General features: G+C 40.8%; 1 protein-coding gene across 8 annotated transcripts; it reads right to left on the bottom strand.

Moving 5' to 3' along the window:
* Positions 1–835: 835 nt before the first annotated feature.
* On the bottom strand, positions 836–22,123 carry ZNF248 (zinc finger protein 248). Of its 8 annotated transcripts, XM_077751860.1 has the most exons (7): positions 22,049–22,123; positions 21,176–21,247; positions 20,337–20,438; positions 20,190–20,231; positions 9,797–9,923; positions 9,414–9,509; positions 836–3,477 (listed from the first exon to the last, which is right to left on the bottom strand). In XM_077751860.1, exons 4-7 carry the CDS (start codon positions 20,202–20,204, stop codon positions 1,979–1,981), a joined length of 1,737 nt encoding a protein of 578 aa, XP_077607986.1. In that variant the 5' UTR covers positions 20,205–20,231; positions 20,337–20,438; positions 21,176–21,247; positions 22,049–22,123; the 3' UTR covers positions 836–1,978. The 8 variants fall into 8 exon arrangements, with proteins under 8 accessions (XP_077607986.1, XP_077607984.1, XP_077607990.1 ...); XM_077751858.1 differs by having other exon boundaries at positions 20,337–21,247; XM_077751864.1 differs by lacking the exon at positions 20,337–20,438.
* Positions 22,124–27,778: the final 5,655 nt, after the last annotated feature.

Here is a 27,778-nt window from a genome sequence, read left to right as displayed (position 1 = left end):
AATATAAAGTCCTAGCAGAGAACAGATCCAGATGGAGTTGTGCAGCTCAATGATGTCACCTCTGAGTCAGGCTTTTTCCATTTTGTCTATCATTCTCTTCAGGATATTGCCCTTCAGGGCCACAAGCTATAATTTGGTATAACATACAAACATGAAAAAAAATCCAGCATAGGAGAGACAATCTCTCCTTGTGTCTTCTCATGGCACGACAGTATTTCATCACTGAAATCTTGCCCAGAAATACTGCAGAATATTTTCCAAACATCTCACTGCTCATANGGGGGGGAGGGGGGAGGGGGGATGGAAAGAGAAACAAAACAGAGCCCAGCAAGTAAGAAGCAGAGAATGGGTGCTGGGTGGGCAGTGTCCTTGGAACTGCTGATAAGTGTGTTCCAAGGAGGCATAGGAAACAGTAGAACAAAGGATGAAGAGACAGTATATGACATCGTATTATTTTAAATACAATTACATAGTTCTAGTTCCTGGGTCACATACAACGGATCATGCCCAAGTAGATACAAATACCAGAGAATGAAGGCGGTATTCTAGTGCACAGCACTACTTTTATTTATGGAGTGTAGTGAGTATTCCTGTTCATAACTGATGTTACAGACTGACCCAGAGGCAGCTGAAAAACCTCAGAAAAATACTATTTGGCTTCTTTAGGGAAGTAGTTCAGTAACAACAGCCATACTCACTCACATATGCCAGCAATGTCAGAGGAAGGAGCGATGATGTGCTTATAAAATAACATAGACTGGCCAAACTACAAAGAGGCTCTGGTAGTATTTACAATGAAGACTGATGCAGAGGTAGTTAAAAAACCTCACAAAAACAGACTTAGGGTTCTTTATTGAAGAGGCAGTTCAGCAATAATGGCCACAGCCACTTATTTGGCAGGAAATGGAACAAGGGGTAGGGTATATAGTTTGTACTTTAAATTTTCCAAATATATTTTCATATATATACACAGTGGTGTGCTGGCAAATATTTGACAACAGGCTCTCTAAGAAAAAAACAAAAACCCCAGTTTATAGATTTTGCCAATATCCAGGGTGTAAACACTCACACTAAAGCCAAGCTACCCACATGACAACACTGAGTGCAGAGGTGGGAAGAGATGGGCGGGAGAACATGTTATATGGTATTTTCACCATGCAGACTCAATAATGTAAGTGATCTAAAGAACAAAGATCATGGCAACATATTATAAAATAATTAGGAAACAAGGAGTGCTGAGTAGTTTTTACCTTTGTTTTAAATATAATTTAATTTTTAAATAATGACTATGTTGAAGAACTGACTCACAAAATTCCTGGAAATATAACCATCAGCAGTACTTGCAAGCCATTGGGAACTTACTCTAACACACCACTGTATCTGTGTGGGCATGGGTATATAAATATATTTACATCTACATATATACATATGTATTTATGCCAAGCCATAAAGACACTGGGGGTATTTAGTGTGGGAAATATTAATATAGACCATAAGTTATTTAATGAAGGGATATTTTCTCTTCACAAGTTCGTTGTGAACTTACAATCTCAATTTGCAAATCAAGCATATGTCCCATTTCTGTGATACTACTACACCCACATTGGGCCTGCAATCGTCAGGGGCTCTTTACATTAATGTTTAATGCTGCTGTGATTTTAAGCTCCAGATTCCATTGTGAATATGGTTATGAATGAATGTCATCTACTGTATTTACAATAAAATATGGTATCACATCTGGAATATGACACAACATAAATTCTAGACAAAGACTTTTACCACAGTACTTAAGTGAATAAGCTTCCCCTCAATATAATCTTTCTGGTAAGAAGTTTCAGTTTTTGAGAGCTTTCACAATTCATTATTTGAAGTACAAGATGTCGCTTTCTAGTAACGTGAGGCATTCTTTGGGTCTCATTCATCTCATTTTCAAAAATGGTGTTAAGAATTTGAAAGGGTGGATGGAGGGTTCTAGACATCAGGATGTTGAAAGAGCTTTCACCCTTGTGTGAATTCTCTGATGTTTCGTCAGTACTGACCTCTGACTAAAGGTTTTCCCACATCCGTTACACTCATAGGGTTTCTCTCCTGTGTGAGTTCTCTGATGTTTAGTGAGAGCTGATTTTTCACAGAAGGTTTTCCCACACTCATTACATTTGTAGGGCTTCTCCCCCGTGTGAGTTCTTTGATGTACAATGAGGTTTGACTTCACACAGAAGGATTTCCCACATTCATTACATACGAAGGGTTTCTCTCCTGTGTGTGTCCTCTGATGTACAGTTAGGGCTGACCTGTGGCAGAAGGATTTCCCACACGTATTACATTCATATGGTTTCTCCCCTGTGTGTGTTCTCTGATGTTCTGTGAGGTTGGACTTTACACAGAACGTTTTTCCACACTGCTTACATGCATAGGGTTTTTCTCCTGTATGTGTTCGCTGATGGTTGGTAAGGTGTGGTTTCTGACAAAACGATTTCCCACATTCAGTACATTCATAGGGTTTCTCTCCTGTGTGTGTTCTTTGATGCTGAGTGAGGTTTGATTTCTCCCAGAATGTTTTCCCACATTCGCCACATTCGAAGGTTTTTTCTCCTGAGTGAGCTCTTCGAAGTTGGGTGAGATGTGACTTCTTGTTGAAGTTATTTCTATTTTCATTGTGCTCATAAGGTTTTTTGCCCACCTGTACTATCGGATGTTTAAAGAGGGCTGACTTTTCCCACGTTTTATGGTTCACTTTATATTCGTGGGGAATCTTTCTTGCATAGGTTCCCTGATGGATAATGAAAGTTGAGTCATCACAGAAGGTTTGCCCGTATTCATTATATTCGTAAGTAGTCTCCCCTGGGAGAGTTCTCTGATGTCCCAATCTTAACTCGCTGTAGAAGGACTTCCCACAAATGTTGCATTCATATGGCTCCATCTCCAAATGAGTTCTCTGAGATAAACCGAGTTCTAAACTGTGGATGAACGTTCTTCCACATGCACTGTATTTACAGAGCGTCTCTCCTACCTGTATTTTCTTGTTTGTGAAAAATGCCGCTTCCTCATGGAAGGCTGGTCCATTTTCATGATAATCAGAAGGTTGGTCAAAAATTGGCTGACTGAGATTGTGGCTATGATTGAGCACATTCCTTTTTTGATTATATTTACAAGATTTCCCTCCAGAAGGAGTTTTCTCACGTCTGATGTCAAGGAGCAATTTCTCATACGCATTAAATTCATCAGACTTCTTTCCAGAATAGCTCTTTCTACTAATAATTAAGCCTGAAATATTTTTCAAACTCATTTCACATGAGTCACAGATCTTATATGGAAAATTTCTTGAAGAAACAGAATCTGTGCCCAGATTGAAAGTTTTTCTTACTCTGGCACCAGTATCTATATTTAATGTTTTGTTGGCGGTGAAAGCAAGTTGCCAAAAGTGTTCGTCTTCATTGTCCTGGCTGCTCTCTATCAGGTCATCAACTTTCCAGTCTTCTAGAAATGAGAAAAATAACCATATCTTATGAATCCTAGTACATTTCTAATAGAAATGAACTCACACAAACGTTGTTTTATGTAGTTGATGTTTTTGTCTTAGGCTCAATTTCCTGGCGTGAACTAAATCCAAGCATACGTTTTTTATCCTTCTGCTTTCACTGGAAAATAAATACTGCGGCAGTGGAAACAGAGAAGGAACCTGGCAATGAGATTTCACATTTTATTATTTTTTAACTGTTTTTTAAGTTTTACTTGAGAGAGAGAGAGAGAGAGCACACGCAAGAGTGAGCATAAGCAGGGGAGGAGCAGAGAGAGAGGAAGAGAGAGATCCCAAGGCTCTGTGCTGACAGCGCAGAGCCCAACGCGGGGCTTCAATTCACAAACTACGAGATCATGACCTGAGCTCAATCAGGAGTTGGATGCTTAAATGATTGAGCCACCCAGGTGCCTCGACATTTAACATTTTAAGTATATAACCTTCAAAACTGGACAGGAAAGGGTCAAAATTCAAAGCACAAGGAGCTAGGAGCAGCTGATTCAGGGGAACTCAGACACTGAACACTGCATGAAGTGACAGCGAAGATTAGTGGACGGGCCTTTCTGAGGATGAACTATGTCTGGTGGAGACAGAACAGTCCAGTCCTAAATCCTCTCAGATGTAGATTTCTGGAGTGGGAATCGTGCTGGAGCGTATCTTCTATTTATGCACCAATGCCAACTTCCTCAGCTTCAACCAGGAGGTCCTATAGCCCAGAATCTGGTTTTTCTTTTAACTTATTTCACAAGAAATAATTATTTTTTTAAAAAAGCTGTAAGAAGCAGGCTGGAGGAAGTGAAATAAACTCAAAACAGTGAGGAAGGGCTGGAGATTTTCTGAGAGATGTCGATTTAGGAAGCAGGAAATGTAGAGAACTGGATGAGTTCAACAAGGGAGGGTTTTTCTTTTTTTTGATAACAAAAAAACTATAAATAGACTAAGAAACACAGCCAAGGAAGAGTTCAGAGGCAGATCGTGGCTGATGTCCTCACATCCTCACAGTCTGCCTATTAACTATAGTATGACCCTCATCTGTATGTGTGTTGCCATTCCCTTTCTTCCCTTCATCTGATAGATCAGCATCAAAAGAAATATCTGAAAGCACCTATTTCCTCATGTTTTGAGAGACACTGCTTTGCCTCAGACTCTCATTCTCTACCTAGCTGTGATTCACAACACCACAAATAGCCAGTAGGAAATACAAAACAGATGAGGGACAGGCCATCTCTGCAAAGGACCAGGTTCATTTTGTTTTCTCACAGCTGTTAAAGACTCTTTCCTGACCGACAAGTCACCCGGTCACTCACTCCAGTCTGCTGGCTTACTTCTCCCCAAAACATTTCATTTCTGAGGCAATGCTGATCTTTAAGTCTGCTCTGATATCTAAGTTTATCTTTTTACATCAAGGTTTTCTGCTTTTACACTAGCCTCATCTGGGGCTTTTACCTACTTGTGAGACCCAGAAGGATCACTTTTCTCTACAGGGTTCTGAGACCTTCTGTGAACTTTGTCATAAACATTCTTGGCCTTGCTTCACTGCAGCTACCCGAGGCAACAATGTTCATCCTGTGTGAAAAAAGGTCTCATGCGGTCCCAAGTCCACTGCTCCAAGGACCGACTGTTAACTTACTATCTTGCTAAAACAAATCTAAACAAAACAAACTTTCCACTGACTGGATCCACAGTAAATGTGCAAGCCACCCTGTCACAAGTCCATTAATAGGGTTTCTGTGCAGCTCCAGCTGGGTCTCTCATAAACCCTCTCATAAACTCCCAGAGACACACCTTTCACCCAGCCAGCTGCATGCCAGCTCCGTTCTTCCTGGAACCTGGACATCTTTCAGGAAATGTGGCTTTCTTTAATTGAAAACAACAAACCACAAAAATAATAATAAAAGAATGAATGCCAATGAACACTGCAACATCCTTCCACTTTCAGCCTTCACTCGCTGTCTTTGGAAGTTTACTGCCTTTAAGATTCACCCCAGTGTAAGATAAGTCCTTTGCTCAAGACCTTTGCTCAAGACCACCCTTTGTCAAGACCACAATCTCATTCTTGGCAGGTGTTATGAAAATCCTGCTTCCTCTGACCCCACTACAGAAGCAAAATATGAATGATTCTTAAAAGCATTGTGTATATGAATCATTTCCAAATGGTACCTGATGGGTTGGAATACATGTGGACAAAATGGCAATGTGAATTTAGTACCACAGAATGCATTCTGAATGAATGGAAAAGTATGATTTCTTACAAACCTGGCTCCACAGTTAATCAACAAAGTAATTAGTAAATTGTCAGAATTAGGAAAAGAAAGGGCCTTCTCTTTGGGAAAACAGAATCTCAGTAAAGAAAGAAACCCTAAACAAGGGTACTATGATTAGACCTGAGTTTCTGAGATACAGTCACTTGTGGGTGAGGGCCATAAAATATGGCTTGCTTAAGTGATAGAAAAAAAAACTTGATTTCTAACTTACAATAAGTGAAATAATAACAACAAGCCTTCACAGTGTGCCATGCAATGTCTAAACAATTTACAGGTACACTATTAAGTATCTGAAAAGGCAAAGCAAACAAGAATAAAAGAGCAGAGAGACAGAAATGACAAACGTAGAACAGGACCACACTGCAATGGTCAATAAAATGAGACTTTAATTTTAATTTCATTTCTTTTTTTTTTTTTAATTTTTTTAATGTTTTTTATTTATTTCTAGGAGAGAGAGAGAGAGACAGCGTGAGCAGGAGAGGGTCAGAGAGAGAGGGAGTCACAGACTGAAACAGGCTCCAGGCTCGGTGCTGGCAGTCAGCACAGAGCCCGACGCGGGGCTCGAACCCACGAACCGTGAGACCATGACCTAAGCGAAAGTCGGAAGCTTAACCGACTAAGCCACCCAGGCGCCCCTTTAATTTCATTTCTTAATAACTACCAACTTTTCCAGGTTAGTGAAAGATAAACTGGATGCTTTCGGTAAGAAAATAAAAACCAGTTAGCAATTAGATCAAGTGAGGAATGAGAGAACACAGACGCAGTTCTGGTTTTGAGTGGGATCGGTGAGACACTGAAGAGGCAGGAAGATGGTTCTGGAAGGCACACAACCCAGGAATATGAGGAAACTAGTAACAGGAGAAAACAGGTTCAGCAGGCTGATGCTGGAGCAGTCACTGAAGGTGGAAACAGGATGGCAGACTGTTCCCTATTGGATCCCTGGGAAACCAGGGTCTCGGGCTTTCCTGTCACTCAGGCTGCTCCTTCCCCAGCTCCTCTCATGACGAGACGTAACGGACTGTAAACCACTTGTAGAAGTGGAGCGGTTCCAAGGCCACTGCTCTCACTTGGAAACAACCACTCTAGAAACAGAGTCTGTGAACTACGATGGCTGAGCGAGGGTCCTTGATCTATGAGTGTTTTCTATGTCTTTAGAGGGAAAGATAGAAGAGGCAGTAGGGAAAGGAAGAAGAAAGACAGGAGGAGAGGGAAGAGAAACCAGGAATGAGGAGGAGCAGGAAGAGGAGGAGGAGCAGGAGGAAGAGGAAGAGGAGCAGGAGGAGCAGCAGCAGAAGGAGCAGGAAGAGGAAGAGGAAGAGGAGGAGCCGGGGGAATAGGAGGAATAGAAGGAAGAGCAGGAGGAACAGCAGCAGCAGAAGGAGGAGGAGGAGGAGGAAGAGCAGGAAGAGGAGTAAGAGGAGGAGCAGGAGGAGGAAAAGGAAGACAAGGAGCAGGAATAGGAGCAGGAGGAGAAGGAGAAAGAGGAGGAGGAGAAGGAGGAGGAAGAGGAAGAGCAGGAGGAATAAGAGGAGGAAGAGAAGGTGAAAGAAGAGAAGGAGGAGACAGAGGAGGAGGAGCAGGAGGAACAGGAGCAGGAAGAGGAAAAGGAAAAGGAAGAGGAAGACGAGGAGCAGGAATAGGAGAGGGGAAGGAGGAAGAGGAAAAGGAGGAGGAGGAGCAGGAGGAAGAAAAGGAAAAGGAGGAGGAGCAGGAATAGGAGCAGGAGGAAGAAGAGGAGGAGGAAGAGGAAAAGGAGAAGCAGGAGGAGGAAGAGGAAAAGGAGGAGGTGGAGGAGAAGGAGGAGCAGCCACCACTGCTGCTGCCACCATCCAGACCACAGGTGACCCACCAAACCTAAAACATGTGCTACGGTCTTTACATAACAGCCTGCCAACCTCCGATCTAGAAGCTCCCACCCAGCCTCCTGCCTTCACCACGACCCACAGTGGATGCCCCTCACACGGGCACCCCTGGCTCTGGCCTCACCATGTACAGCACACCTGCATACATCCGAGTTCTTAGTCAATACACACTGGGTTCTGGCGGCTCTCCGGAGCTCCGCGTGTCCAAATCTAAATACGGCATAATTCCCCTATAATCTCTAAGGTCCCCTGTCTCAGTGAAGGGCACCCTCATTTACCCAGTTGCTTGAGACAGATGAGTGGAGTCAGGCTGGACTCCGGTCTCTCTTCCATACTCTCATCCTCAAGACACACAAGCCTCCCGCTCCTCAGCACTTCTGGTATCACCTTAGCCACTGGCTTCTCCCCTCCGAAGTTCAGAATACTCTCATAAATGATATTCTTTCTTTGACCGCGCCTAAGCACATCTAACCATCCCAGTGTATTTACTGCATAAACTATAAACCACATCTGATGACTTAATCTGACTTAGATTAACTCAAAAAAAAAAAACAAAAAAACAAGGAAAAAACAAAAACAAGGTTTTCTCACATCACTCAAAATTACCACGGGCCACACTATCTCTAATGACATCATCTGTTATCAGTCTCGCCCATACCTACTCACCTCCAGCCACAATGGCCCTCTTGCCATCCTTCAAACACTCTAAGAACACAGCTGAGAAGTTTCGCACCTGTTGTTCCCTGTGCCTGGAACAGCTCACACTTTCACTTTATTAGAATCTCATCTCTACTGTGAACCTCATCAAAAAGGTTTTCTATGACGTCCTTACCAAATAGCACATGCCATCATTCTCCATCCCGACCACAAACACTGCATGTATGCAGTCACATGCACGAACGCGTGCGCGCACACACCGGCTCCTCGTCCCTCACTGTAACATACGCTCCATGATAAAAGGGACGTTATTCTTTTACTTACCAAAGAACACAACTGGGTTGTAATGAGTGCCCATCACATATCTGTTAAACGAATATCTTCAAGTATAGCAAGAATACATGCCAACTAACACAATGTGTCCAAAGAGAATACAACGATTTTAAAAGATAAACTAACCAAGAAAAACTATCGAAGATGAAACCAAACTAAGTTTGCATTATGGGCACAGGTAAATCACTCGAAAATGTTGAAGGACAAAGGTAAGCATTTATGAGTGAAAGTGACATATGGAGGAGTGTGATTAAGGTAATGGGGATGTGGGCCAACCATCCTTACTCACTTCCAAAGGTCTAACACTAAAAAAAAAAAAAATTCTTTTTTTTTAAGTTTATTTATTTTGAAAGAGAGAGTGGGTGTGCAGGGGAGAGGAGGGGAAGAGAGAGAAACAGAGAGAGAGGACATTGTGGCTGGAGGTGAGTAGGTGTGGGCGAGACTGATAGCAGATGATGCCATAAGAGGTGGTGTGGCCCATGGTAATTTTATTTTGAGTGATTTGAAAAAAACCTTGTATTTTTTTTCACATCCCATTTTTTACATCCCAAGCAAGCTCCACACTGTCAGCACAGAACCCAACACAGGGCTCGATCCCACAGACCACGAGACCATGACCTGAGCCAAAATTAAGAGTCAGATGCTCAACCTACTGAGCCACCCCAGGTGCCCCTAAGAAAAGAAATTTCTGAAGAATATTTCAAAAGTGATAAACCCTAAACCAATGGCCTAAGATCTCATCTCCTTGCCTTACATCTGCCCATGAACTCACTAACTCACCTCGGTGGCAGTGGCTTGGGAATCCTGCCTCTAATATCCAGGGCTCCTCTCCTTGCTCTATCTTGAAGACCACTTCTGGCTTAGTAAAGCAATATCCTGTTAAGAAAAAATAATATAGGGCAATGGCTAAATAGCCTGGCCTCAGGAACCCTGAAGGGTACAGCTTCAGGAACTACCCAAGGGAGATGCCCAAATGAACCAACCCCAGAGGAAGTCAGAAAACAGCATTTTTTTGTGGTGGCCAGAGAGAGACCGGTCATCTCAGGGCCCTGAATCACAAGTTTCAAATCAGAAAATTCCACAGGCAATTCATATGTTTAAACAACTAGAAATGCACTGAGTAGTGCTACTGGTAGTCAGTCACAAGAAAAAACAATTCTTACCTACTGAGACAAGGTGGCTGTAATTTTCTAGAATCACATCTCTGTATAGTATCTTCTGAGCAGGATCCAGCAGATACCACTCTTCCTGAGTGAAGTCCACACATACATCTTTGAACGACACTTGTTCCTGTAATGGTATATTCCTTTTCTATATGAAAGTGTCAGAACTATAGGATGGGAAAGAGATTTAAAAGAGCTAATCTCTTTAGCGTTTACTAAAAATTGACACATAGGATGCCTTCTTTTGTGCTACACTATGTAGGATAAAAGAAATATCTTGCGCAAACTGAGTTTCCACCAAAGGCCTGGAACTGCTCCACCAGCTGTAAATACTACTGATGAAAACTCTACTTCTGTTCTCAGAGTGCTTACGATCTCATGAGGAGACGCATACACTAACATTTACTAAATTACACACTGCAGGAGCCAGCAGTGTGCACACGGTACACTGGGAAGAAAGACAAACCAAGAAAAAGTTAGCTCTTTAATATTATCATTTATGTGATAGAAGAAATAGGTAATAAATTAGAGCAGACCACAAGGAGACCCAGATATTAGAATTAATAAACAAGAACTTTAAAATGAACTATGATTAATATGGTTAACAAAACAGGAAAACATGAACAAATAAAGGAAAAGAAGCAATAAGTTCGATGGATGCACGGTATGTGTGCTGTGCAGAGATGTGATACAGCAGGCAAGACACTGCTATCCTCTGAAAGGTCCGCTGTGAGGCGCACCTTGGCTGGCACTTGGGAACTCAGATTTCAGGACACTCTCACTGTGACCTAATATAAACGGTTCGCAGAGCTTAAACTGTGTGTAAGCAATATGGTTTATGCTGCACACGTGCATTCCTTCTGGAGTCTAGAAGTTTCTGTGCCAAGTAGAGAGCACCAATGTGATCAGCTCCTGATGAAAACTCTGAGCACTGAGTCTCCTGGGCTTCCCTGGCAGAAGGCTCACATTTGCTGTCACATCTCACTGCTGAGGCACTTACGGGTGTCCTGGGAGAAGATTCTTAGAAGTCTGCTCCTGGTTTCNGCTGCACACGTGCATTCCTTCTGGAGTCTAGAAGTTTCTGTGCCAAGTAGAGAGCACCAATGTGATCAGCTCCTGATGAAAACTCTGAGCACTGAGTCTCCTGGGCTTCCCTGGCAGAAGGCTCACATTTGCTGTCACATCTCACTGCTTGAGGCACTTACGGGTGTCCTGGGAGAAGATTCTTAGGAGTCTGCTCCTGGTTTCTTCACTCTGCTCCACGTGCCTTTTCCCTTCCCTGAATCTGCTTTGTATGCTTGCATGTTAAGGAGTCAGAGCCATGAGGAAGACTACCTGCTGAGTCACTAAACCTGGGGGTGGTCTTGGGGCCCTCTGATACGTGTGTATACAGACACACACACACATACACATCATACATAAAGGAAATGGGCACTTCAGAGCCAAGATACACAGCATCGGAATTAAGAACTCATTACACGGATTCAAATCCTCATAGAGAACATATGCATACATCTATCAAGAGAGTCTCAAAGTATGTACCTCAAAACAGACAGAACTAAAAGGAGAAATGCACAAATTTATACTCATAGTTGGGAGATTTCAACACTCCTCTGTCAATATTGACAGATCAAGGAGGCAGAAAATCAGTAAGTACATAAATGACCTGAATAGCACCATGTGTCAACATGATCTAACTGACAGGTATAGAAAACTCCATCTGAAATAGTAAAACAGGGGTGCCTTGGTGGCTCAGTCGGTTGAGCGTCCAACTTCGGCTCAGGTCATGATCTGACAATTCGTGAGTTCAAGCCCACATTGGCCAGACAGCTCAGAGCCTGAAGCCTATTTCGGATTCTGTGTCTCCCTCTCTCTCTGACCCTCCCCTGTTCGCACTGTCTCTCTCAGAAATAAATAAAAAACATTAAAATTTTTTTTCAAAACAGTAAAACACACATTTTATCATTCTATTCTAGCTCATATGGAACATTTGCCAAGATAGAGCATATTCTTGACCATAAAACACACCTTAACAAATTTAAAACAATAGCTATCATACAAAATATATTCTCAGGCTACAATGGAATTAAATAGAAATCAATAAACATGAGATAGCTGGAAAATCTCCCAAACACTTGAAAATTAAACAACACATTTATAAATAACATATAGTTCAAAGAAGCCTCAAGAGAAATTTTAAAATACTTTAAATAAAATAAAAATAGCACTTATCAAAATTTGTGGGATGCACTGAAACACATAGAAGGAATTTTATAGCATCAAGTGTATATATTAGAAAAGAAAAACTTTAAATCTGTAACCTAAGTTTCCATATTAGTTAACAATAGAAGGCAAATTAAGCTGAAAGCAAGCAAAATGAAGGAAAAGTTGGGATACATCAATGAAACTGAAAACATGAAAAAAAACGCCAATGAAACCAATAGTTGCTTTGAAAAGATTGATAAAATGAATAAACTTTCAGAAAACCTAACCAAGAAAAAAAAGGAAAGAAACAAATTGTGAATCTCAGAAATGATAGGTCAATACCGATCCTAATGACATTAAAATAATAAAAGAATACCACAAACAATTCTTTTCCTGAAAAATTGGATGAAACAAATTCCTTAAAAGACACAGCTACCATTTCCTACAAGTAGAAATAAATAACCTGAATAGATCTGTATCTGTTGAAAAAAAAAAAAAAAAAAAAAAAAAACAAAAAAAAAAAAAAAAAAAAAAAAAACCAGAAAAAAAAACCTGGGTGGCTCAGTTGGTTGGGCGTCTGACTTCAGCTCGGGTCATGATCTTGTGGTTCGTGGGTTCGAGACCCGCATCAGGCTGTGTGCTGACAACTCAGGGCCTGAAGCCTTCTTTGTATTCTGTGTCTCCCTCTCTCTCTGCCCCTCACCTATTCACTCTCTGTCTCTGAAAAATGAATAAACTTTAAAAAATTTTTAATGAAATAAAATAAATAAAAAACTTGAATAACAAATCACTCCTAACATAGAACGCACAAAGCCCAAATGGTGTCACTGATGAATTCTACTAAACATTTAAGGAAAAAATACTAATTCTCCACAATCTCCTCCAGTAAACAACACTTGCAAACTCATGAGGCCAGCATTATCCTAATACCAAAACCAGATAAAGACATGAGAAACTAAAGACCAATATCTCCCATTAACATAGACACACAAATCCTCAAATATTGGCAAATCAAATCTGACAATGTATAAAATAAATTATAAACCACAACCAAGTGGAATTTATTTCAGGTATGGAAGGCTAGTTCAATATTAAAAAAAAAAAAAAAAAAATCAATGAATACAACCCAGTACATCAACAGGCCAAAGAACATGCAAAGAAGATTTGCATGATCCAATTAATTATGAAGAAAAAGCATTTGACAAAATCTAATAGCCATTCATGATGAAAATTCTCAGCAAGATAGGAATAGGGGGAGCTTTCTCAGCTTGATAAAGACCATCTTACAGCAACATCAAAGTTAATGTTAAAGACTGGACACTTTTCCTCTAAGCGCAAGAATAGGGCAGGGATGTCTGGTCTCAATATTCCTATTCAACCCTGTGCTGGAAGCCCTAGCTAGTGCAGTGAGACCCATATCAAACATACAAACAAACAAACAAACAAAAAAGCACACACAACACACACACAAAACACACTAAAAAAATAAATAAAACATATATGATTGGCTCTCTATTCTGTTCCACTCATCTATGTGTTTATTTTTGTGCCAGCACCATACTGTTTTGATTACTGTAGCTCTTTGTACTCTATCTGGAAATCTGGGATTGTGATACCTCCAGCTTTGTTTTTCTTTCCCAAGACGGCTTTGGCTTTTCAAAGTAGAAGAGACAGCCCAGAAATAAACCCACAATTATATGGTCGATTAATCTTCAACAAAGGAAGCAAGAATACACAATGGGGAAAAGACAGTCTCTTTAACAAATGCTACTGGGAAAACTGAATAGTTACATGCAAAAGAATGAAACTGGACCACTTTCTTATACCATACACAAAAGAGATTAAAAACCTAAATGTGAGACCTGAAACCATAAAACTCCTAGAAGAAAATGTAGGCAGTAATTTCTTTGACATCAGCTGTAGAAATATTTTTCCAGATATGTCTTCTCAGGCAAGGGAAACAAAAGCAAAATTAAACTACTGAGACTACGCCAAAACAAAAGCTTCTGCACAGCAAAGGAATCCATCAATAAAACAAAAACAAAACCTTGGGAGAAAATATTTGCAAATGATGTATCTGTTAAAGATCTGATTTCCATGATACAGAACTTATATAACTTAACACAGAAAAAAACAAATAAGCTGATTAAAAACTGGGTGAGAACCTGAATAATCATTTCTCCAAAGAAGACATACAGATGGTCAAGAGACACATGATGAGATGCTCATCATCACTCATCATCAGGGAAACTCAAATCAAAACCACGAAATATTACCTTACAACTGTCAGAATGGCTAGACTCAAAAAAGGAATGACAGGAGTTGGTGAGAATGTGGAAGAGGAACCCTCATGTACTGATGGTAGGGATGAAAACTGGTGCAGCCACTGTGGAAAACAGTATAAAATTCCCTCAAAAATAAAAAGAGAACTACCGTATGATCCAGTCACTCCACAAATGGGTATTTACCCAAAGAAAGTAAAAACACAGATTTGAAAAGATATATGCACCGCTATGTTTATATATAAATATAACATTATTTATACTAGACAAGATATGCAAGCAACCTAATAGTGCACTGACAGACAAATGGATAAAGAAGATGCAGTACACACACACACACACACACAATGGATGGAATATTACTTGGCCATAAAAAAAATGAAATCTTGACATCTGCAACAACATGGATAGATGCAGAGACTACAGTGCTAGGTGAAATAAGTCAAAGAAAGACAACTACCATATGGAATTTAAGAGACAAAAAAAGCAAAAGAGAGACAATAGACTCTTAAATATAGAGAGCAAACTGGTGATTGCCAGAGGGGAGGTGGGTGAGGGGAAGAGATGAGATCATTGGGATTGAAGCAAAAATAAAACTTTCTTTACTTGAAATCAATATGATTGTCTATGTAGAAAATCTCAAGGAATCTACAAAAAGAAAGAAAAGAACTTACTGGAAGTAATAAGCAAATACAGCAACATCATAGGATAAAAGTTAATTATTAAAAAGTCAATTATTTTCCTATATCCAAATAAAGAACTGGAATTCCATGCGGCACCTGGGTGGCTCAGTCAGTTTATCTGACTTGATTTTGGCTTAAGTCAGGATCTAACAGATTGTGGGATCAAACCGTGTTAGACCCGGTGCTGATTGTGCGGAGCATGCTTGGAAATCTCTACCTCTCTCCTCTCTGTCCCTTTCGCTGACTCATTCTCTCACTTAAAATAAACAAACAAAGGTAAATAAAATAAAGAATTGAAATTCCAAACTTTCAAATGAAAATATATCATTTACAATAGCACCAAAAAAAAAGTACTCAAGTATAAATATAACACAGTATGTACAAGATTTTGCAGAAAAACACAACTGATGGAAGAAATCAGAGATCTAAATAAATGGAGAGATATTCCATATTCACCAATAGGAAGACTCAATATGGCTAAGATATCAATTCTTTCCAACTTAATCTATAAATTCAATGCAATTCAAATAAAAACCCTGGCTATTTTGGGGCACCTAGGTGGCTCAGTCAGTTGAGCGTCTGACTCCTGATTTTGGCTCAGGTCACAATCCCAAGGCCTGGGGATCGAGCCCCAAGCCCTGCTTGTGATTCTCTCTCTTTCTGTCCCTCTCACTCTGTGCCTCTCTCTAGCTCACACACTCTAAAATAAAATTTTAAAAAATAATAAAATAAAAGTTTCTTTAAAACAGCTATTTTGCAGATACTAACAAAATGATTCTGAAGTTTATATAGAAAGGCAAAGAATCTAGAATAGCCAACACAATGTGGAAGAAGAAAAATGGGAATTCATATCACCTGATCTCGAGACATAGTATAAAGCTAAAAGCAACCACAACAGTATGTTATTGCTGAAAGAGACACACAGGTCAATGGAACAAACAGAGGGTCCAGGATTAGATTCACCAAAATACAGTCAAATGATTTCTGACAAAGGAACAAAGGCATAAAAGGAGAAAAGATGTTCTCAACAAATGGTGGTGGTCAATTGAATACCCAGGCAAAAGAAATGAACCTAGACACAAACCCTACGCCTTACACAAATATTAACAAAGGATGAATCAGAAATCTAAATGTAAAGTGCAAAACCTTCTAGAAGAAAATATAAAATACAGAATAAAAGAAANGGGTCAGGAAACATGGGTTGGATATTATTAAAAATAAAATCTGCTCTGCAAAAGACATTTTCTAAGAAAATGAAAGGACAAGGCACAGACTAGGAGAAAATATTTGCAACACATATATCTACTAAAGGATTTGTATCCAAAAAATACAAAAGAACTCTTAAAGAAAACAAATCAACCATTGAAAAATGGGCAAAAGATCTGAACAAACATGTCACCAAAGACATAATGATAGCAAATAAATATATGAACAGACGCTCAACAGCACCTGTCAGTAAGAAAATGCAAATTAAAACAAAAATAAGGGGTGCCTGGGCGGCTCAGTCAGTTAAGCGCCTTGAGTCTTGACTTCGGCTCAGGTCCAGTCACACAGTTGGTGAGATCAACCCTGAGTTGAGCTCTGTGCTGATAGCACCCAGCCTGCTTGGAATTCTCTCTCCTGTCCCTTCCCTGCTCAGATGCGTGCTCTCCCTCTCTCTCTTTCTCTCTCAAAATAATTAAATAACATTTTTCAAAAAAACACACAAAAATGATATGTCATGACACATTATTAGAATGGTTAAATCCACAGTAACGACAATGCCAATTTCAGGTCCAGATGCAGAACAACAAGGATTCTGATCTGTAACTGGTAGGAATCCAAACTGATAAGGCACCTTGTGAAAATGGCTTGGCAGTTTCTTACAACATACATCACATAACTGACCCAGCCATTTCACACCCTGGTGTCTGAAACCTTATGTCTCCTTAAAACTGACACATGAATATTTCTAGCACCTTAATTCATAATGGCCCCAACCTGGAAGAATCAAGAGTCCATGGGTTAACAATTCTGAAATCATGTACATGTATGCTGTAATTGAACTATTTGATGTTAGCCATATTCTCATTATTAGAATGGGAGATTACAGACAAGAAAGAAGGTTAGAATGTTCCATGTTGTAATGATTAAACAGGAGACAACCGTGTGAACTAAAACTTAGCTGAATATACAATATAGATGGTTGCATACTGAAATATTTAGAGTTGTGTGCATGCACGGGTTAGTACACACATATGTTTCCTTGGTCAGTTAGCTGGGAGGGTTTACCAACAATGAGGCACCACTAGCAACAGACACACCTAGTCCCCCCAATCTTGGTTTCTAATACTGTGCTCCAATGAAAGGAACAGGAGTTATTTAGAAAAAACAGAAAACAAAAAACAGCTAATTCTAGGGCAGGAAATATGTAAGACGAGCCTGGAAAATCTACCACCAGAAAGGAATGAATAAGTACACAATAATGGGGTATGGCAAAAGACACAGGAACTCATAGAAGATGATCTTAATAACCTAAGCAGCAAAATGAACAAGGCAGCACTGGACTATAACCAAAATATAAAATAATTAGCCATGAATTCATACTGCTATAATAAATAAATTAATAAGAGAAAATAGACAAATCTCCTGTCCAGAATTCCTGATAATTTACAAAGATACTTCAGCATAAAGGAGGCATAGCATAACCCCCCACTTCCTTGCAAAGAGTACAGTATGAAAACAGGAAACAAAGTAGCTTTACCACTACTTGTCATATTACCTCAGCCAAGTGATCAACAGTGACACATCAGTGTAATAAGTCACGTTGAAAGCACTTACCCTTGATATAAATGTGCCCAAAACATTATACCTCTGTGGTCTTCCTGCAAGAAACCCCATAACCTCAGTCTAATCAGGAAAACAACAGCAGACAGTTCCCAACTGAGGGACATTCTACACAACATCTGCATTTTCTCCTCAAAACTGTCAAGATTCTCAAAAACAAGGAAAGTCTGAGAAACTGTCATAAACCAAGGGGGGTCAAAGGAAATGACTAAGTGAAATGTATCCTGAAACAGAACACCTGCATGGGGATAAAACACCAGAATCACTTATCAAAAGGCAAATTACATATCAGAAAACTATAGTTTGCAATTCAGGTAATAGGCAAGGATTAGTGTCCTTAATATATAACGAATGAGACACTAAAGAAAAAAAGGAGGGGAGAATACGAAATATACCCTAATCTCACCAACTGGTCAAGTTTATCAATTATATTCACCCTTTGACCTGGCAATCCACTTCAGGGAAAGTTATCTGACAGAAAAAAAAACCTCTATGTACAACATTACTCACTAAAACATGGTCTGCAGTAGCAAAAGGTTGGAAATAGTAACTAATGATAATGAGTTTAATAAACTATGGGATGTCTACATGTACTTGAATTACTACACAGTGGTAATTACTTCAATGTACTTGAATTACTACACAGTTGTAACAAGAAGCAATCCATGCTCTTTTTACAGTAAGATCTCTGCAACAGGCTGAGAAAAGTGCGGAAAATAAAGCAAAGGAAGAATGGAAAATAGTGTAGAGACCTGCTACTCAAAGGTTGCTCAGCTTCACCCGGGGCTTTTTAGAAATGCAAAACCCAGGGCCTCAGATCCACTAAACCAAACCCAGATCCACTAAATAAAAATCTGCATCTTAATAAAATGTTAGTGATGTACAGGGGCATCTGAGTTTGAGAAGCCCTAAGGATGCTGGATTTCCTTCTAAATAAAAGGAGGGGGCATACAAGAGTATCTTCTAACTGAATAAAGAAACGAGGAGGACAAAGATGAAACTAGAAAGAATAGATATCTACAGTAGGGTGACCGTACACTCCAGTTTGTCTGGAACTGTGCTAATATATGCCAGCTGTCCTGTCATAACTGTTCATGGCACCTCTTCCATTCTCAGTGACAGTGTCTCAGTTTAGATAAGAAATGAATGCCACACTTCCTAGAGGGGGAATCAGGGACAGAGAAGATGGGAGTTTGAATTTTTACTTATATCTTTTGTATCACTTAACCTCTTTAACCATGTTAATATACTACTAATTCAAATATAATTCGAATTATAGTAATAATATATTACTAATTTTAAAAAAAGACATAAACCAGTCAGGAAAAAAGGGAGACTGAGAAGAGAAAGAGAAGTGAGCCAAAGTTGGGTAAACAATAAACCCAAGGATAGGCAACATCTGGGGCAAAAGGAAAAGATCACTTCACGAGGGACAGAAAGGAGATGTATCCGAGTTAGGAAAAGAGAGCTAGGAGGGTGGTGTCAGAGACAAGAGGCTTTCACAGCAGGGACTAAGGCTTATGTCGTGGGACAGTCCAGTCGGACAAAGACAAAAACTGGATATGACTACATTTTGGTGGCCTTTTCCAGAACTGGTTCAGGTGAGTGGCGGTGGTAAAAGAGCAAGAATGCATTCGTGAGGCAGAAACATAAATGAGAAATGCAGAGACCAAAGCCAGAACGGTCTGCTATTCAAGCTTGAAATACAAATGAGCTGACGCAACACTCGTGGAGTTATTTGGGAGGATGCGTGGTCCCTCCATTCCGCCAGATCTTCTAAGTCTGATTCCTGGATCAAGCAGGACCGTGAAAGATCAGTCTACTCAAACCTCCTCGTTTCATCCTCAGGAGAGCATCCACACATTTCTGGCACTGTGCTCTGTCTATCAAGAAATGATTATAGGCAATTTCGGTGTTGTTCTTGGAAAAATCAGAGAAAAACTTACAACCTGCACAACTCCGTAAAATTAAAAGTCCTGCATCTCATTTTGCTAACTGCTCTACTCTGAATTTGCTACTCTTGATTTACTCTTGATTTAATTTTTTTTGTGTGTGTCTATTTTTTTTTGAGAGAGACAGAATGTGAGCAGAGGAGGGGCAGAGAGAGAGGGAGACACAGAATCAGAATCAGGCTCCAGGCTCCAAGTTGTCAGCACAGAGCCCGACGTGGGGCTCGGACCCATGAACTGTGAGATCAAGACCTGAGCTGAAGTTGGACACTTAACCAACTAAGCTACCCAGGTGCCTCAAAATTGGCTACGCTTGACATATTTCCCTCAATGGTAATTCTTGCCCACTTCTACTTTTTCGTTTTAAAAATATGAATCCTTACAATCTTTAGAAAACTCATTTTAAAGCAAAGTGGGAATACAGAAACAAACAAACAAACAAACTCACCTGAGATCTGTTCATTTTCCGCTCTTAGTGAAGGAGGCAGAGCTGAGGGGAATAAGGAAGGAAGAAGAAAGTTAGGAGAGACATGGCCTGCCTGGCAGTTCCTGAATTTACCTGCCTACACAACAGCTCCACATACAAGATACTTACGTGTCCATGTGTGGCTCCGATATATGTTGAGCTTAGACATGATACTTTTCACTGAGTGAATGTAAACATTTGTTTCTTATTGATTTATTACCAATTTAGGTTCTGTGACACAGAAAAATTAAAAACATGAGAAGATGAGTTTAACATAGAACAGTAACCTAAAGGAGGAAACACTACGGATTTGTCAAAAAAAAACCCGATGTGGTGGGGAAAAATTAAAAACCTGGAGCCACACTGTTAGTGTTTTCCTGTTAACACTATTAATCCCTTGAGGTCAGATAATCCAAGAAACCTCTGAAAAAAAGAGATGGGGGTGTTTAAGACAAGATAAAAAATGTTTAATGTTTGTTCTAACCTGCTTAACGACTTTCCAAAGGTCTTTTGGTAAGAAACTCTCTTTGACTTAGCGGTGGCACATTGGGCAGCGGCCCAGCAATCTGCAGACCAAACTTTTAATCGTGGTTCTGCCACTAACAAGGTGTATCAGCTCAGTCAGTCACCTTCTCAGGCTCAATTTTTGTCTTTTCACTTTTCAAGTAAGGGCAAAACAGATAACCCCACTGCACTACCATTTTGTACCTCTATAAGGTCAGGAAGCCGGGAACCTCGGCATCTTTCTAGATGCCATCAACAATGGGACATCGTTTGAGGGGAGCTCGCCTCCGGAAACATTGAACAGAAAATGAGGGGAGAAGGGAGTGTTCAGGGAGGGGTGATGACAGAATCTCCTTAGCTGTGGCTGGTGAGCCCTTCATTCCCGACCATGCCCTCACAAACTCTCCAAAGAGGAGACATTTCCTGTGCAGCCTGCGAGCCCACCCCTCTCAGCTCCAGCTCACCTCGCTCTTCTTAAATTTGTCCCAGACCTTCCAGCGGCACACAGCCTTCGATGGCTTCAGGATACAGACATGCTTATACATAACAAATAACAAATGAATACATAATAAATAATAACTTGGGATCTGGGGAAGGGTAGAGCCAGGAAAGGGCTCTGGTGGCTAGATAGTCCAGCCCTTTCCCTGTTCCATTGCACAAATGAGTTAACTGAGCAATGAAGGCCCTAGAGACTTGTCCAAGCTCCAGCCGCACGTCATTACACACGTAACAAACAAATACAATGGCAGCTAACAAAATGCGAGAGCTCAGAACAATGCAATGCGGCAAGATTCCTGACATCCACACTTTAAAGACAAGGAGACCGAGTCTCACGTCGGCTATTGGATCAGAGCCATTCATTTACATCAGAAGCCCTGCCCGGCTCACTCATTCTCTCTTACAACCGCGCCCCTCCTCAGGTAGCCAGGCGCCGATAAGACGCACGCGCACACGTCACGACGTCCAGCGCGCACGCACGTCGCGCACGCGCGCTCACTCTTTCCCGCAGCCCCACCCCCTCCCCGTGGGCCCAGCGCACAAGTCACGCACGCGCACTCCCCACCCGCGGCCGCCCGACGGTGCAGCCCGCTTAGCGGTGGAGCTGGACACCTGCGAAGCCTGCAAACCGGAGAGCCCACGTTCCCACGCGGGACCCCGGTCCCTTTATCTGAGACGCCCCTCGCCCCGCGTCCCTTCCACTCTGCAGGCGCCGCAGACGCCTGGGGTCCCTCCTATGCCCGCGGGGCTCCTGCCCGCCATTGGGCAGCGTCGCCCCTGTTTGCCCCCCGAGCCGTGCGGGGCCCCTTGGGCCCTCGCCCCCGCCCTCCGGGGCTCACCCGCAGCTCCCTCGCCGCGTGGACCCGGAAGCCAGGAAAGGTTTCCCACGAGGGGCTGGAGGCCGGGGAAGGACGAGCCGGGAGGAGAAGGCGGGGATGCACATGCGCAAAGGGAGGGAGCCGCGCGGCGGCGGTGGCGGGGAGCTGGAGCTCGGCTCCTGGCAGCTTGGGCTGGGATCGTGCTCCTATCCTTAAAAGCGGTGCTTCACTCCCAAGTTGTAAAAGCTAGTAGTAGTAGCCAGCTAGCATAATTTTAGTGAAACTTGGAGGCGTTTGCGTTGTAAAAGCCCTTAGGACGTTGCCTAAATTGTTCAGTACCTCTCTCAAGATGCTTTTCCCGATGTACGCCTGCCCACTCCATGAGAAATCAGCTGGAGAGGAGCTGCTGAGTTTGCGGAGTTCAAAGCTTATCATCTGAGATACTCACTTCTGCTGCCTGGAACCAGCATTCTGCCTGTGCCCCCGACGTCTGCAGCAAAGCAGCGCGCCTTTTAGCACAAGCCAAAAGAAGGAAAGGTGCTTGGATTTCAGTTATGAACGTGGGATCTGTGACCAGCATGGTTATCTTCTGAAATGAAAGAAGCAGCAAGCTAGCAATTTGGTATTCATGCTAAAAAAAAAAAAAAAAAAGTTCAAGTGTTCATATACCAAACTCGAAGAAAGCACCGTCCTATCTTCCCGGTACCTCCCCTATACCCTTCACCCAACTTTCCCCAATGTTAACTTCTTACAGAGCTATGGTACTTTCATCAAAACTAAGACAGTAATTCGGGTGCAATTCTCTAAACAACACAGTTTATTCAGATTTCGTCAGTTTTTTCCACTAATGTCCTACTGATCCAGGATCCAATGCAGGGTACCACTGTAGAGTCATCGTCAGGCACTGCCCCCTCCAATCTTGAGGGTTTTTGTATTTTGGGTTTTGGTTTCTGGTTTTTTTGGTCTTTCTTTCATGTCCTTCAGATGGCTGAAGAATAATGGTCAGGTATTGTGAAGAATGTCCCTGAATTTACCTTTGTCTGATGTTTTCTCCTGATTGGACTAAAGTTATATATTTGTAGGAAGATTCCCCCTGACAGGATGTGCCCTACCTGCATATCAGGTTACACATGATATAAACATGATTTGACATACTAATCTTGATTACTTAGTTAAGGTGGTGTCTGGCAAGTTTCTCTACTATATAGTTAGGATTTTTCCCTTTTCAGTCTACACTTAAAAGTCGGTTGGGGGTCCCTGGGGGTCCCAGGCAGTGGGTTGTGTCTGACTCTTGGTTTCAGCTCAGGTCATGATCTCACAGGTTGTAAACTCAAAACCTGCATCAGGCTCTGTGCTGTCAGGGCAAGCCTGCTTGGGATTCTCTCTCCCTCTCTCTCTGGCCCTTCCCAGCTTGTTCTCTTTCTCTCTCATAATAAATAAATAACTTTTTAAAAAGTGGGTTGCTAATGCGGCACCCAGGTGGCTCAGTAGATTAAACATCCAACTCTTGATTTCAGGTCATGATCTTGAGGTTCATGAGTTCCAGCCTCGCATCAGCTCTGCACTGATGGTGCAGAGCTTGCGTGGGCTCCGCCCACCCCCCAAATAAACTTAAAGTGAGTTGCTAACTCCAGTGCATACTCAGGGGTAGAGGAAGAAAGCCCCATCTCGAATTTTTGGTCATAGTTTAAAATATTCATTAGTAAATTTAAGGAGAGGCCCTCTGAGGCTATACAAATACACTGTTTCTATTTAGTTTTGGCCACTAATTAAGTTTTCATTGCTGGTTCTTGCCTGCAACTACGTTTACTGGGGTGTTCTAAATAGTGACTTTTCCATTGTACTTCTTCTGTATGTATTGAGATTGTCTGTAAAGGAAAAATTTTTATTTTCCCCACTTATTTATTCCATCATTTATTTCTGTCAGTACAGGCTCATAGGAATTTTACTCTCAACCATTGTTACTCAGCCCCACCTTTCCCACCCAACCCTTTGATCTGGTTTACACTTTATAATTTTACTCTTTTCAGAATGTCTACAGAATTACATAATATGTATCTTCTGGGTGTGGCTTTTTTCACTTGGCAAAATCCATTTAAGATTCATTTGTGTTTTTGCTCCTTTTCTTAAATTGGCTCCTTTATCCCCACTCTTTTCATTTCATCGAATGCTATTATGTTATTACATTGCTCAAATTGTTCCAGCTTTGGTATTGAGAGCTATTGCAGGTTAGCTTTGGGGCCCTTTTAACAAATCCTTATAACGGTTTTTAAAGCACTTCCTTACTTTTTGACACAAGATGCTCCAGGCTCCTTGATTTTTCCCTGCCCAGCCCTAGATTCAGGCCTTTCTCCAAGAAGCCATAGTTCCTTTTATTGGAGAAATCGAGATCTGAGCTCCAGGTGTGCTAATTGGTGCTGGGTGAAATTGTTTCTAGACCCTGTCAGCTGACACAGGTAAGTAATACATGTCTGTACTCCATGCTAGAAATTTGAATCACAGTATCCATATATTACTTTTATCAGTATACATACATGTAACTACATATGTGAAAATTAGTGAGCTAACACTAATACCTTTTATTCTAACCCAGGGTTCATTCTAGCCTTCCCACCCACTTCTTGCTTATCTTTAACTTCATAGTTAGACAGAGATACCTGGCTTCCATTATCTACAATATGTTTATTCTTTTTACCCTAATATACATGTAAAATAGTTTCAGAATTGCTAACCCCTGTGAGAATTTATCAACTAAACTAGAGTGTTTATGTATAGTTCTTTTTGTTTTGGGTCTTAATGTATCCAGTCAAAATGTTGCTTTATGGAATTATTAAAGTCAGCTCCTTTTCCCCCACTTTTAAAACTCAGGTTATGTGATAAATACAGTTGTAAAAACAGAGTCACTAGGGGGCGCCTGGGTGGTTAAGCATCTGACAGTTGGTTTCCACTCCGGTCATAATCTCATGGGTTCCTGAGTTCCAGTCTTGCATCAGGCTCTGCACTAACAGCACAGAGCCTGCTTGGGATTCTCTCTATCCCTCTCCTGTGCATGTGGTCTCTCTCTCTCTCTCTCTCTCAAAATGAATAAACTTAAAAAAATATCTTAAAAAAAGTCATTCAACATAGTCTGCATTACATCTATACCCTGTTTGATTTTTTTTCTTTATTTGAATAAGTTACATTCTCTCTGTACGTGGCACACAGATGTGGGTTTTGATGAATGCATCACTTCAGTGCCATAAACCTCTGCAGTACTATTACTATAAAAATTCCCTTGGGTGACCTGTTTTCTTCCCAACTCCCTGGCATCCACTAATTTGATTTTTTCTCCTTTCTCCACATCCTCACCAACTTTTGTTCCTTAGTTGTTAATGTTAGCCATACTGACAGGTATGGTATCTCATTGTGGTTTTCATTTGTATTTTCCTAATGATGAGTGATGTTGAGCATCTTTTCATGTGTCTGTTAGCTATCTGGATGTCTTCCTTGGAAGGGTGCCTATTCATGTCTTCTACCCATTTCTTCACTGGATTATGTTTTTTGGGAATATTTTATTTTTAAACAATCTCAATACCACCCAATGTGGGGCTCAAACTCACAACCCCAACATCAAGAGTCACATGCTCCACCAACTGAGCCAGGCAGGCTCCTCTACACCTGTAATTTTCAAAAGCACTAAATTGTATATTTTATACATTCATTATCTTTAATTACTATATTATATATGTATATATATATAGCTATAGCATATATAATTTCAAATTCCAGTAGGTCATTTCTAGTACCTAAAATACATTTGATTTTGTGTGATCACTTTGTATCTTGTAATCTTCTTATATTTTGAGCTTTTTAAAATATTTATTTATTTAAGGAGAGAGAGAGAATTTGAAGAGTGGACAGGCAGAGAGAGAGGGAGAGAGAGAATCCCAAGCAGGCTTTGCACTGTCAGCGCAGAGCCCAACACGGGGCCCCATCTCATGAACCATGAGATCATGACCTGAGCCAAAATCAAGAGTCAGATGCTTAACCGACTGAGCTACCCAGGTGCTCCTTGAACTTTTTTTTTAATGGGTTCCATGTAATTTTCTACATGGGCAAACCTGTCCTCTGCAAGTAGACATTGTTTTTCTTTCTTCTTTTCTTACTTGTATGCCTTTTATGTCTTCTTATCCTATTGCACTAGCTATAAATTCCAGTACAGTGTTGTAAAAGTGGTAAGTGAGGTCATCCTTGCTTTCTTCCTGGTGTTAGCAGGAAAGCATGAATTCTTTCATCATGAAGTATGATGTTAGCTGGAAGTCTGTTTCAACGCCCTGTATCAGGTTAAGGAAGTTCTATTCCTAATATACTGGACATTTTTACTGTTAATGGATGATGAATTTTATCAATTGTTCTGTCCACATATATTGAGATGTGCCTGTGGCTTTTCTTCTTCAGTGTTAATATGGCAAACTACACTGATTGCTTTTTTTAAACTTTTTATTTTAGAGTAGTTTTGGACTTACAGAAACATTACAAAGAGAGTACGAGATTCCATATCCCCACACCCAGTTTTCCCTATTATTAACATCTTACTTTAGTTTGGTACATTTGTCATAATTAATGAACCAATACATTAGTACTTTATTAAGAGTACCTTACTAATTACCTATGTCCTTTTTCTGTTCTAGGATACCATCCAGAATGAATACATGTACTTGTCGCCTCTGGCTCCTTTGGCTGTGACAGTTTTTCTGACTTTTATTTTTACCTTCCTCATTTTTGATAATTTTGGCAAATTTGAGGAGTCATGATCAGGTATTTTGTAGGATGTCCTACTGGAAATGTCTGCTGTTTTTCTCATGATTAGACTGCAATTGTATGTTTTGGGGAGGAAAACCCCAGAGCTGAAGTGTTACTTGAGCACATGCTATCAACATGACTTATCACTTCTGAGGTGTCCTTGTTAATCACTTGTCACCTGGCTGAGGTAGCATTATTCAGTTTTCTCCTCTACAGAGTTACTCTTTGCTCTCCTGTTTTCATACTGTCCTCTTTGGAAGGAAGTCACTGTGTGTAGTGACACATAAGGAGTGGAGAGTTATTCTTCACCTCCTTGTGGGCAGAATATCTGGAATGTATTTGGAATTCTCACAGAAAATTTGTGTGTTCTTCCCCATTTAGTAATCTATTCATTTATTTCTAACAGTATGGACTTGTGGATATTTACTTTATGCTTTACACAATCCTTCTTTATTTTTTTAAAATGTTTATTTATTTTTGAGAGAGAGAGCAAGCAGGGAGGGACAGAAAGAGAGAGGGACAAGTGGCTCAGAAGCAGACTCTGCTGACAGCAGAGAGCCCCATGTGGGGCTCAAAGTCACAAACCATGAGATCATGATCTGAGCCGAAGTTGAACACTCAACTAACTGAGCCACATGGGCACCCCAATCCTGTTTTATTTTCTTGCTCAAATTGTTCCAGTTTTGGCCACTGGGGCTCTTTCAGTTAGTTCCTCTGCTACCCTTCCCCCATTAAAAAAAATAATAATAAGTTTTATTACAATATAATTTACATAGCACACAACTGACCCATTTAGAGTGCACAACTTAGTGGTTAGTATATTCATAGGTAAGAGTGATCCTCACCACAGTCAAACTTAGAACATTTTCATCACCTCAAGAGAAGCTCCAAACCTTTATTACCCCCAGCCCTGTCCTAAGCAACTAGTTATCTACTTTTCTCTCTATAGATTTGCCTCTTTGGGACATT

This window comes from Crocuta crocuta, unplaced genomic scaffold (assembly GCF_008692635.1).
Source record: "Crocuta crocuta isolate KB4526 unplaced genomic scaffold, BGI_CrCroc_1.0 scaffold694, whole genome shotgun sequence".
Taxonomy (NCBI): Eukaryota; Metazoa; Chordata; class Mammalia; order Carnivora; family Hyaenidae; genus Crocuta; species Crocuta crocuta.
This window is presented reverse-complemented; position numbering and strand designations above follow the sequence as displayed.

Bases quoted from the DNA above. Each gene is read 5' to 3' on its own strand.
- ZNF248 (XM_077751858.1), bottom strand. The intron at 9,510-9,796 runs GTAAGAATTGTT...TTTTCTTAACAG, and splicing joins CAGCCACCTTGTCTCAGTAG to GATATTGCTTTACTAAGCCA. The intron at 3,478-9,413 runs GTGAGTTAGTGA...TCTCATTTCTAG, and splicing joins CCCAAGCCACTGCCACCGAG to AAGACTGGAAAGTTGATGAC.